Here is a 13,405-nt window from a genome sequence, read left to right as displayed (position 1 = left end):
GGCTTTGATGAAAAGAAATCAAGGTTCTGAGAGGCCAAGTGATGTGTGTGTGTGTGTGCTTGGTTGAATATCCTGACCTCAAGTGGAGTGTTCTTTGCAACTGAGAAAATGATATGGAACTTCTGAAAGGCCATGCAACTGATTGATGTCAACATACTCCAGTTACTTAGTGTTTGATAAACCAAACACTGTGGTACCCACGTCAAAAACCTGAAAGGAGGAATGAAAGAAGAGCAAATGGTCAGATAGAAAAAGAAGTGCTGCCTAAGAGATGTGTGGGTTCGCTTGGCTCTATCACTGAGTAGCTGTGAGCCTGGAGAAAGAATTCACCTGCTGGGGCCTGGATGTCCCCATAAGTTAAATGGAAGGAATTGGTGGGACTGTGGCCATTCTGAGGGTGGATGTCACTTTCCCAGGTGGGAAATGTCACCTTCATAGGCTTTGTGTCTCATAAAAGACTCCCTCCTGCGCCTTTTTTTTTTTTTTTCCTGCTCCTATTCCTGGTTCTTCTCGATTTCATTTATAAAGACAGCATTTTCACACTGCCTGGCTGCTCCTGTTGGAAGCCCTCTCCTCTTCATTCATTTCTCTCCTCTTCTTAGAGGAATAAGCCAACCCATCGACTGAGGTCACCTGGATGACCACGGGAGAACAGAAATGGATTGACTAGATAATCAACTCTCACTTTCCCATTTATCCGTGTCCACTTACTTGGATGATGGTTAAATGGGTCTTAAAATCCAACAGATTCCATTTCTTTTGAAAAGCCTTGAACTTGGTGCCCCTCACACTGTGGGTCTTCTCAAGGGCATTATCTGTGTCCTTGACTTAGCTTGAAAGCTGAGGATTAATCTGCCAACTCTTGAATGATTTCCTTAACGCCTTCCTGGTTGAGTAGATGCAAGGAATACTCATAAACCCAAGAGCAGCCAGGGTGCTGTAATCCTGTTCCCTTACAAAAAATAACAACAAATATATGTATTTTTAAATTTCTATTCTGGGATGCATGGGCCAAAAGGAGCAGAATAAAAAAATGTACCTTCTTAGTTTGGTTTTTATGTTGGCACCTGAAGCATATGGAAGTTTCTGGGATAGGGGTTGAATGGGGGCTCCAGGTGTAGGCTTATGCCACAGCCACAGCTAGGGCAACACCAGATGCGAGCCACATCTGTGACTTACACCACGGCTTGCGGCAATGCCAGATCCTTCACCCACTGAGCGAGGCCAGGGATTGAACCTGAATCCTCACAGACACCGTGTTGGGTTCTTAACCCACTGAGCCACAACAGGAACTCCCTTTATTTGTATTCTTGGTCTGAATTTGTATCAGGCGTTCCTGATAGTACCACCCAATGGAAATAAGATGTGCCATGGACGTTGATCAACCCTTTGGGCCACCAAGGATCTAAACCCATATTCTATGTTTGGGAAACTACCCACTGTGCCAGAGACACACCAGCTGTTCACCAAACCTTTTTACTTTTCCTTCCGGGTACTCAGCTAGACAGCATTTCTCTTATTGTTCTGTTCAATCCTGGACAATAGAATTTAAGAGCAAATGAGGTACCCCAGGTTCAGAACTGGCCCATGACAATTTTCCACGCACTCTTCTGATCTCTGCCAGCTTAATACTGAAGCCCAGGATGACCTTGAAAGCGATGTTCTAGAGAATAGACAGAGCTTCTATTTGCCACGATCCCTGGCACGTGGAATGGAATCTTCCCTGACCTCCACCACTTCCCCTCACTGGTTTGAACTCTATGTGAATGCAAACATCTATTGTGTCCCCCTGGAGCAGGCTTAGCTATTATAGCAACTACCCTGACTTCAGCCACCGTACCCATGATATGGGTCTCAGCGAGGGGGGTAATCACTCCCACCACAGGATCGCAAAGTCAGACACTCTTTTAACTACTCGGCTGTGCACTAGGAGCACATGCATGTGGCCTCAGCTTTATCCCCCTGACACACACACACCAGATGTTGACTAATGAGCTAGTGACAGTGACACGGAGAAGCAGGGCTGGATTGCAGCATTGCTGGAAGGGAGGTGGCAGGCAGCAGGGGCCATTCATTCTGTTTCTGGGGTTGGAAGTGACAGGAGCAGCATCCACTATCCAGGGTCATGATGTCAAGGACGTGAGGACAGTGCTGGGGCCACCAGCTGAGATGCCACCTGATTAGGGGATCAGCACCGTTGCGTGATTTTAGAGATGGCTCTTATGTGACAGCCACCGAGCCAGCTTCTCCAGCCATCTCAGAAAGTCTGTGCCCTGTGGACCATCTTCCAATAAGCCCTTCCCCCGCTTAAGTTAGCCAGATGTTTGCAACTAAAAAATTCCTATGAATACAAGTGCACCTGTTTCAGTGAGAGAAAGATGGACCTTCTTGCTCCCTGGCCCTGGGGAGGCTGCCTTCCTCCAGGGCGTACTGCTCATTTCCTGAGTCAGAGTCAGCCTGTGCTGTGAGCGGCTCATGTGTCCACTGGTGGCTGCACTAAGCTTTGCCAGGGAAACTCAACACATCTGGATTTTGACTGCCCCTGGTGGTGCCAAAGGAGGCTAAAATTTGACCAAAATGAAGCCTGCTATTTGGGAAAATGGGAAAAATGGGAAGAAAAGTGAAATCCTGAAGAGAGATCTTAGAAAAATCTCCAAAGAGGGGAAAGTAAACAAGATCTTCCCTGGAAAGACTGGTCTAGATGTGGCAAAGCGATAGAAATCAAAATAGCTCTTTTAGGTCAACTGGCTTCTTCCTGCAACAAAAGCATAATTTAGAGTTTGTCACGCTCTCTGCTGCCTCAATAGCCCTCTGTTCAAAGTCCAGTGGAACCAGAACTAGGTTAAGGAAAAAAGGTTGTTCAAGAGTGAGGGGTATTAGAGCAGGTTAGCTGGCTTTTTTCCCTCCTGGCATCATGGCTGGGCAACTAGTCACCTTACATGACCTCCGCCTTTGTCTTGTGCCCAACACATCCGTGTTGGTCCTCAGCTTCCTTCCGTATTTCACCTGATGACATTTCTAGCGTCTGGAATCCAGTGGATCCTTCAGTGTGACAGGGCACCTGAATCTGAGCTGCATTTGAGAATGGCCAATGAAAGACGGCAGGAATGACCTGGTGCCTGTCCTGGAGGCTGGGCCATAAGGGGCTTATTGCAGTGTCCGTGCTCGCCCTTTCAGAGCCCAGAGACCACCCAGCTGTGAAGATGCCTTGTCCAGCCCACTGGAAGCTGAGCTGTACCTGGGGGAGAGCCAAGAGGCCAGGGCTGGTAGCCAGCCCCCGACATGGCTGGTGAACCCCCCCCCAAAAAAAATTGATAGGAGGTAAGACCAAAACATTCATTGTGGTAGGAAAAGATCTTCTGTTGTGATGAGGATCTGGCAGACAAAGTGCAGTGAATTTCTAAGATCTAATTAACTCTGAACCCCTTCATTGCAAAGGTGGGTTAAGTTTGCCGAAGATGCTGTAAAGCCACATAGAACTTGTGATATAACCCTACCTCAGATTCAACTTGGCTAACCTTAAAAATTCTTCCTTTGAATTCCAGGAAAAATGGAAAGCTCTCCAAGTAGACACTTCTACTGCATTATCGCGCCAGAGACCCTTAATTTCAGCCACATTCTGTGGCATTTTCTGACATTTGTGAGAAATATCAGGGAAACATTGATTCTCTGTTCCGTAGAATCTGCTCACTACTCTTTCGGCCCAGTAACCTTTTCCAAAATAGGGTCCCTAAATTAGCTTCCTAGAATGTGTAAGGATGTGCCAGCATCCTCTGTAGGGTTTTAAAAATGGGAAATGTTGGCCATTTGTTCTTGGCTGAAAGGTGTCCTTTTGTCACTCACTGTGAGGTACTGGTTGGCCATGACCCCCTTCTATTTACCTTTCTAGCTTTGTCTGTGACCCCTCCCTCCCAAACAGCCTGGAAAACACATCTGGCTACTTAGTGCCTCTCTGTCATCACAATACCTGTTCCCTTCTCTCCATTCCAACTGCAGCCCCTCCTCTGTCAAGCTGACCAGACCCCAGTTGGATTCCAGTGCCCCTTCTCTGGTCACCAGGTGCCCGTGCATGGTGCTGCCATAACACATCTCGCTGGGCAGTAACTACTCACTGCACATCTGTCTTCTAGAAGGCTCCAAGCTCCATAAGGCCGCACCTTCACATCTGTACTCACAGCACCTAACCCAGTGCTTGACATACAATCAGTGCTGAATGAATGTCTCCCCAAAAAATAACACTCACGTGTCAGACTCGCTAGTGAGAGATTCACTCGCATGTGTCAAGGGCATTTGAAAGTGGAAATATCCAAAATGGGGCTCTTGAATACATTCCCCAAACCCCAAAGTGCTGCTCTTCCCCTAGGCTTCCCAATTTCATTAAATGCACCTCCGTCCACTAGGCACTCAACCTAGAAAGTGGGGAGGGTGCTGAGCACCCCCCTCTTGAAACACACAGTCCTGCCCGTCCACCTCTGTGTCCCCAGAACCACCCGCCCCCACCATCTTCTCTCAGGTGACCACACAGACATTCCTAAGTATTCCCCCTTTTTTTCTGCTTTCACCCCCCTTCCCCCCCTCCAGTACACTCTCCACACAGTTACCAGAACAAGCCCTTCAAGTGCAGACAAGGTTAGGCATCCCCCTTTCCAGAATCCTCCATGGCTCCCCACTATGCATGGAATATGACCCTGCCCCCTGCCTTTCTTTTCTTCTTCTTTTTTTTTTTTGTCGTTTTAGGGCCGCACCTGCTGCATATGGAGGTTCCCAGCCTAGGGGTCCAATCAGAGCTGCACCCACCCGCCTACACCATAGGCACAGCAACGCCAGAAACAAGCCACATCTGTGATCTATACCACAGCTCATGGCAATGCCAGATCCTTAGCCCACTGAGTGAGGCCAGGGACTGAACCCATGTCCTCACAGTTATTAGTCGGGTTCTTTACCTCTGAGCCATGACAGGGACTCCCTCCCGACTTTCTGGTCACATCCTTCCACCAGGGTGGCCTCTGACTCGTACATTCAGCTCTTGGAACATTCTTCTCCCCATCCTCCCCGAGGGCCTTCCCTGACCATCCATCTAACGTAACCCCTCCCGCTCACCCTCCGACGTAATTTCAGTCACAGAACTTCGTTACCCTCTTCTACAGCCTTCCCCTGACCTGTTACTGGTTTGCTCATTTGTTTACGTGTTTATTTTCCACGTCTCGAGGGTAAAACTCTCACAGCATCTCCAGTGTCAGAACATTGCCTAGAGTTCCCATTGTGGCTCCGCAGGTTAAGAACACAACATAGTGTCCATGAGGATATGGGTTTGATCCCTGGCCTCGCTCAGTGGGTTGTTGCTGTGGCTGGGGTGTAGGCGGGCAGGTGCAGCTCCAATTAGACCCCTAGCCTGGGAACTTCCATATACTACACCTGTGGCAGAAAGAAAGAAAGAAGAAGGAAGGAAGGAAGGAAGGAAGGAAGGAAGGAAGGAAGGAAGGAAGGAAGGAAGGAAGGAAGGAAAGAAAGAAAGAAAGAAAGAAAGAAAGAAAGAAAGAAAGAAAGAAAGAAAGAAAGAAAGAAAGAAAGAAAGAAAAGAGAACACTGCCTGACACCAAAGAGGTGTTGCAGTGGAGAAAGGCAGTACCAATGAATGAGGGACCAAAGAACCCAGGAGACGGGCACAGGAGCACAGCCAATATGCTGACACCCACAGGACCCAACACACAGCTCCAGCGTCTGATCAATGGGAGACCTGGAGTCACCTTTCAAGATTTGAGCCGACCCAGTGACAGAGCAGCATGCGTTCCCGAAGCACCTGCACATACATGACTTCATTTAAATCAAAGGATGACTCTATGAGGCAACCCTCTTCTTATCATGTCACAGGTGATTTAAAAAATCTCAGAGACACTTGCCCACCACAGACCATGGCACTTGCAACACAGACCGAGGTCCTGTTTCCAGTCTGGCCGCTCTACGCAGGGACAATCCGTGCTCCAGACCTGCTGCTTCTTCTGAGTTTTTCCCAGAAGGAAGGAAACCAAAGTCCTGACTCGCTACTACTCGAAGGTTTACACCAGACTGTAGGTTTCACTTGATTATATTCTCAGGTGACTGGGGTTTAGTTCTATCCAAATGCACTGAGGAAAGTGGTTGCACAAGCTCCTTTGTTCTATCCTATAGGACAGGCATGCCATGTGTCCTTTTTTAAGGGTGACTTCTTATGAAAGGTTTGCCTGATAAACCCAAATGACCGACTTTCAACAATGTCCACGGTAAAGCATCACTTACCTCGGAATTCCAGTCCTCGAAGCTGAAAGGTGACAAGACCATTGCCGATTTCAATCAGGTGCACGAAAGCATTGAGATAATCTGAAGCCAAAATAAAGCAATCGCCGGAATTGTAGTTACCCCATCGCCCAAGGACCAGGTCTCCACAGAGGGACTCCTGCAGGGCCCTTGTCAGGTGTTCGTAAAAAATGGAATTGAGGTTGTTGTCATTGTTCCCTGAGGACAGGATGAGAAATAGCCCCGGTGAGTCCTACTCTGGTGTGCCGGATGTGGGGGACAGCAGGCTGTCATTTGAAGTGAATCAGACACCTCTCTCATCAGAGTGCATTTTGTGAGAGCCTCCTACTCCTTCTCTCGAGATCTCTTCCAGGTCAATGTCATCTACACAAATGGACTGGGTTCCTGCCTAGATGCAGACAACTTACGAAGTCCAGGTGAGATCTCTTGCTGCAGCTCAACACCTGTAACTTCCCTGTCTACCCCTCTTGTATATTTCAGATGCTCCATCCCCCGCGCCCCGCCCATGTGCCAACTCAGGCCCCCTTCTGTTCTCAGAGGGCAGCACCACCATCCAGTCGGCCACAAGCTAGGGATCCCCACTCCTTCACACCCAAGCCTCCCAATTTTACTTTCCTCAAGTATTCTTTGCATCTTCCTACTTTTCCCCCATTCCTGTGTCCATTCCAAGCTGCACTGATCATGGGACTTTCTAGATACCTTCGCTGGGACACCTTCTAGCTAACCTAGTCTCTATCCACAGCTGGAAGGAGCTTTTCACACTGAAAAGGGGACCATGTTCCCCAGGACTCCACCAGCCTATTATTTAAAGCGATTTCTCAGGGTTCTTAAGATAGAGACATGACTTCATCATATCCCCTGTAACAGGGTCTCGTAAGTTATCCTTGATAGGAATAAGCTGGGATGGCCCTGATCAAGCTCAGGGCGGATGGTCACCCCAGGGGCGCTGTGGTCTGCTCTCTACCTCTGTCCTGCACTAACCCCTCCCTCATCCTTCCCGCTCGCCACGCGGGACTTCTCTCCATTGAGTGACTCGCATGCCCCTTTCCACCCTGGGCTTTGTAGAGACCGGCATTTCGGCCTGGGTTTCTCCTCCATCCTCCCTGGCGTGTTCCCCCTACGGTTCTCTAGACCTTCACTCAACTGCCCTTTCCAGGAGGCCTTCACCAACCACTGTGCCAGTCCGAGTCCCTTGTTACAGGCCGTCGGCTCTGTGACCCTCTGCTTTGAAGCACTTGTTGCAGGTGGAATTCGACTTTTGTGCACATGTGTGTATTGTCATTGGATTAACATCTGCTTTCCCCAAGGCACCATACAGTGAAGGAAGACTGAATTTGCTTATTTTTGTATCACAGTCCTGGCAGAATTCCTACATGTTATAGGGACTAACTAAATAGCTATTGAATAATAGATAACACCATAGCTGATACAGCTTCTTTAAGAGAAACTTGGTTTTTGAGAACATATCCATCAAGTAACTCTAGTGTTTTTTTGGGTAATCAAAGTCACCGATATATAATTTACAGTCAATGAACAGTGTGTGTGTGTGTGTGTGTGTGTATTTATATATGCACATAAACATAAATATATTATTTATATACACACATAAACATACATATTATATATACACATACACACATATGCTTCAATATAAATAATTATTTCTAATATATATTACATACAAATACAATGAACGGTGTGCATATATATATGTTTATATACATATATGTATGTGTGTGTATATAACATATATACATAGATATATGCTTCAATATAAATAATTATTGCTAACATCAAGTTATATACAAATATACTTTATATATTATATACATCGATATAAATTATTATATAGAGATATTTACTGTTTTTAAATTATACATGTGTATATATATATTGGTTGGGGAATAATTTATATAGAATAAAATGTCGCTCTTTTTATTGTACAGTTCTATGTGCCTTAAACAATGCCTACAGTCACGTAGGCACTACTCAGAATGATGCTTTTGTGTTGCATCCATACTGTGGTACAGAGCAATAGTTCATTCTGTTTCTTTTGGATGCAGGTACTACAGTTTGCTTATCTATTCAAAAGCTGAAGGACATTTGGGTTGTTTCTAGGTTTGGCGACTATAAGTAGATCTGCTCATGATATTCATGAGCCGAAGTTGATGTGAAAAACCTTGAGTCACCCCTAGGAGTGGCACCACTGTTGTCCAAAGCAACTGCACCATTTTGCATCCTTCTCCCAGGGTGGAGAGTTCTGGTGGTTCTGCATCCTTGCCAAGACTTGTATTGTCAACTGTTTTTGGTTTGTTTAATCTTAACTATTCTAATTGGGAGGGAGGAGAACACCAGGGCAGAGAGGGGGAAGGACAGAGCAAGGAGATGGAGTGGAGGAATAATACCCATCTTTCCAATGGAAAGGGGCATGAAAGGGGGGCTCGTGGTGCACTTCCTTTCACGTCCCTGCTGGGCATAGACTTCTACTCCCTCTGTCAGATCTCTCAAGATGAAGGATGGACTTTTAGGGAAGACTAGGTACCTGGGAAGTCCTCCTGGTCTGTGGTCCTAGGGGTGGAAGGAGTGCTGGGAGGGACCAGGAGAAAAGCATGCCCTCCGTGCTTTTATTTTAGGGGTATCTCTTCTTTGGGAAGTAAATCCTGGCTCTGGAAAGTCAGAGAAGCATAGAAGCATAGGGTTGCCTCAAAGAGAAAATGCCTAAAGCAAAGCTCCAGGATCCCCTCTAGACTGTGCACTGGCATTGGAGACTGAGCTTCAGGGAGGTCTGAGATAAAGACTGGAGATCTGAATGCAGCTTCTCTGCTCTGTACCCTCCAGAAACAGCACGATTGGGGGTGTAGGAAGGTACAGACTAGCCCCAAGTGCACCTGCATAAGGAAGAGCATTAATCCACCACTAAGCCGTCTACAAGACAACACTATCAAACTATGAAGATCATTGCCAGGCATTCATGACAGTTAAAAGCTGAATTGAAATGAGTGCATTGACAACCTAATTATGATTAATGGAAAGAAATGAACAGTTCCATGGGCTGAGTCATGTCATGTAGCCTAATAAAGTATCAGTAAGCTTAATTTTCTCTGCCAATGAAGCCTGCCTGACCTGCCATGATATTCATTTTCTATGATGAATCAGCTCATGTCCTGAGACACTAATTAGAGATTAGTTTGAGTGTCTGGCACTTTTAAAGGAAAAGTCTGATTGAGAGAATTAACTTTTGCTTAAATGTTCAAATAAAACAAAACAATTTAAACCACTAAAAGTGGAGATCATAGAACACATTGACCTCATATCTGCACAATTAGAGTACAATGAGACAAAATGAGGAACATCTAAAGACAATGCACTTATGCAACTATCCATATGCTAATACCAATGGTCCTGCAAAGACACAGAGTCCCATGGCTCCGTACTAGAGTTATTTATACCCCAGCCCACGCTCGCTCCCCAAGTCGGACTGACATGAAGTTAAATGACAACAAAAAAATAAGCCAAGTATTTTCAAATTTCAAATTAGGCTTTCAAATTAACAATGTATATGCAATACGTACATAGCTAATGAACATGCTACAGTTCTTGCTAGACAATTTCTGGCCCAGGGGAGAGAATGAGGTGGATAAAAATAGAGAATAGTTGAAATATATATTCTGATATGAGCAAAAAAAAGAGGCTGAACAGTTAAAAATGAGATGGATTATGGGAAGAAAAAAGTAAAGTGATTTTCTGGAAGGTAAATAAATCCTTCCACAGGTTATTTTATTTTTGTCCTTTTAGGGCTGTACCCGTGGCATTTGGAGGTTCCCAGGCTAGGGGTCAAATAGGAGCTGTAGATGCCAGCCTACACCACAGCCACAGCAACATGGGATCCGAGCTGCATCTGCAACCTACACCACAGCTCATGGTAACACTGGATCCTCAACTCGCTTAGCAAGGCCAGGGATCGAATCTGCGTCCTCATGGATATTAGTCGGGTTCGTCAACCACTGTGCCACGATGGGAACTCCACACAGCTTACTATTGAATAAAGTTTTTGAAGACTTCTGGATCCTGGAATCTGAAATGGTTTGCCTTTAAAACATCATAACACTGATGTTTTTTTCCGAAAATATTTTGCCAGAAGACCAGTACCAAGGTTTTTAGTCTGTATTTAATGTTTATCATACACAACATGAAATGTCATAATTAACAGAGACATTCACTACTGAAGAGACATCTAATCAATTCTAAATAATGAAGGAATGTATTTCCAAACCAAATCAGGAGACATGATCAGTTCTATATGCACAGTTTCATTTTTACCATCAGCTTATTTACCAAGATGTGCACTGTCTCCATGGCTAACAAAAGTAGGTACTTAATCTCCCTTTTAGGATTGAAAGAATCCATCTACACAACAAAACAAATAGCTTACAAAGAGAGAAAGAAGGTATCCTCTTACCTGGATCCTTTTCAATCTGGACCACCAGCCTCGTGTTGGAATTATCCACACGCCTTGTACTAGAAGGGGCCACAAAAGGGGAAGAGGTCATAGTTAGAACCCTGAAAAGGAAAGCTGGCTACAAGAGTCGGCTGTGTGAGTGGGAAATGCAGGGTGGTGGGGCTTACGTATTAGGGTGAATATGGCACTTTGACAAAGCTGCCAGGAAAGGGAGGGGTCTCACTGTAAGGAAGAGAGGGAAAAGTGGAGAAGACGCAGGAAGACATGATTGGGGCTTAGGATATGGGAGAATGGCCTTCGTCCTTGTCAATTATGAGCACCAGTCCACAAGATAAAAACAAGCATTTGAATTAAGGTCACTCCTTTTCAGAACATGAAGGCAGTGTGCACATAGCTGTCTCTCTTTTCCAACTGATTCCAGAAAATTGTAGTAAGTAGACCATGGCTCCACCACTTGCTTTCAATATTTGAGCCCTTGCTTACAGATCTTCTTTAAGTTGAACCACAAGAACAAAAACATGGAGTTCCCACTGTGGTGCAATAGGATCAGTGGCATCTCTACACTGCTTGGACCCAGGTTCGATCCCCCTTCCTGAACGGTGGGTGAAAGAATCTGGCGTTGCCACAGCTTCCTCGTAAGTCACAACTACAGCTTGGATCTGATCCTTGACCCCAGAACTCCATATGCCTCAGGGTGACCAAAAAAAAAAAAAAAAGAAGAAGAAGAAGAAAAGAATACAAACAACTCTGACAAGCTTAGGAGAAGGTGCACTGTCTTTAGCCATGGTAACAAGTGGTCCCCAGAACCAATTTTAAACTTTTCCAGTTATGACAACTCATCTTGACTCAGCTTTGGGAAGCCAGCTGACCCACTGGCTTCCCAGTCAGGAGGTGAGGGAGGGGCTCACTCCAGAGCCCTCAGGGCAACCAGTCACCAGCAGTCTCCCCAGGTGACTACCTGTGCAGATGGCATCAGCCCACATAAGTCTCTAATCTCTCTGGTCCTTGAACTTCAGATGCCCCAAAAACCTTTTATAAGGGCAACAGTCTGCTCTGCTCTGAGGGACTGTGCCTGACCAGCCTTTTCTCAAATTTCAGATTTTTTTTTTGTCTTTTTGCTTTTTCTAGGGCTGCTTCCTGCGGCATATGGAGGTTCCCAGGCTAGGGGTCTAATCAGAGCTGTAGCCACCAGCCTATGCCAGAGCCACGGCAATGTGGGATCTGAGCCGAGTCTGCAACATACACCACAGCCCACGGCAATGCCGGATCCTTAACTCACTTATGGAGGCCAAGGATTGAACCAGAAACCTCGTGGTTCCTAGTCGGATTCAATAACCACTGCACCATAACGGAAACTCCATTACGATTTCATATTTTTGAATGGTGGCCTCATCATCCTCTGAAGGATGAAATATGAAACTGACTTCAACCCCAAGAAATTGATGATATTCAGCTGTTTATGTTGCCTACAGAAATGGCAATATCATACGGTTAAACCTAAGCCATTAAGAAAGGACTTTCAAAACAAACAGACCCACAGACCCAGAGAACAGGCTGGTGGTTGTCAAAGGGTGGGAGGGAGGGGTTGGGAGTTCAGGATGAGCAGGTGCAAACTATGATCTATAAAACGATAAACAACAAGGTCCTACTGTCGAGCAAAGGGGAACTGTATTCAATACCCTGTGATAGGATTTCCCGTTGTGGCTCAGTGGTTAATGAATCCGACTAGGAACCATGAGGTTGCGGGTTCAATCCCTGGCCTCGCTCAGTGGGTTAAGGACCTGGCATTGCTATGAGCTGTGGCGTAGGTGGCAGACACAGCTCAGATCCCGAGCAGCTGTGGCTCTGGCGTAGGCCAGTGGCTACAGCTCTGATTAGACCCCTAGCCTGGGAACCTCCATATGCCGCAGGTGAGCCCTAAAAAGACAAAAAAAAAAAAAGATAATACTGCTTTTGAAGGGTTTTTCCTTCACGACACCTGCTAAGAAGGCAGGGGTGCTTCTAGATAACACTTCAGTGTGATTGTTGACATATTGACTGTGATTTACTAAATGACAAGCCCTTCTTGGTAAAGGTGCTTACAAAGAAACCTCAGAATGTGGTCTTCTTCTGTGAACTTGTCTCTTGGGAATCAGAGGAGATTAAAAGATGCTTTGATGCGACTGTAATTTAAATAAATAAAAGGTTGTCTTCAGAAGAAAAAAAAAAAAAAGCTTTCTTGTTTCCTCATCTGTCTCAGGTATCAGAGAACCATCTAGGTTTAAGTTTTGTGGAATAGCCTCTACAGATGGGTTAGACAGAAAGAATATTCTGTTACAGCTCAAAAAAGGCCATTAAGCCCAGCATGCTGCTCTCTTGCTGCTTCAGTTTCCTTCCAAATACCCTCAGATCAGCTTTGAAAATAAAAGAGCCCAGTGTGGCAGAAAATCAAGCAAACAACAAAATTCTTTCTAATGAAGGCCAAAATCCCATGTTGGCATGGTTAGTCCCTAAATGGAATTTTAATTTCACCTTAAGACCTAGGACAAATGGAATTTTCAGTAGCAGAATAAACAATTTTTAAAGTGGGATTGAGCCAAAAGAAAGTCATTTAACCGAATTCCTTTGAGAATTAAAACACCTTCTGAAACTATGTTAACTGGAAAGCTAGCT

At 45.5% G+C, this 13,405-nt stretch overlaps 1 protein-coding gene across 1 annotated transcript in view; it reads right to left on the bottom strand.

Annotated features, from left to right (window-relative positions):
• The window catches only part of LOC125116958 (pecanex-like protein 2), a 267,908-nt gene that overhangs the window by 56,931 nt on the left and 197,572 nt on the right, over window positions 1–13,405 (bottom strand). Inside the window, exons 23-24 of the mRNA XM_047762658.1 lie at window positions 10,754–10,812; window positions 6,277–6,492 (exon numbers count right to left, since the gene is read on the bottom strand). Coding sequence (XP_047618614.1) covers window positions 6,277–6,492; window positions 10,754–10,812 — 275 coding nt within the window. The remainder of the gene's footprint in view (window positions 1–6,276; window positions 6,493–10,753; window positions 10,813–13,405) is intronic.

Source organism: Phacochoerus africanus, chromosome 15 (assembly GCF_016906955.1).
Source record: "Phacochoerus africanus isolate WHEZ1 chromosome 15, ROS_Pafr_v1, whole genome shotgun sequence".
Classification (NCBI taxonomy): domain Eukaryota; kingdom Metazoa; phylum Chordata; class Mammalia; order Artiodactyla; family Suidae; genus Phacochoerus; species Phacochoerus africanus.
This window is presented reverse-complemented; position numbering and strand designations above follow the sequence as displayed.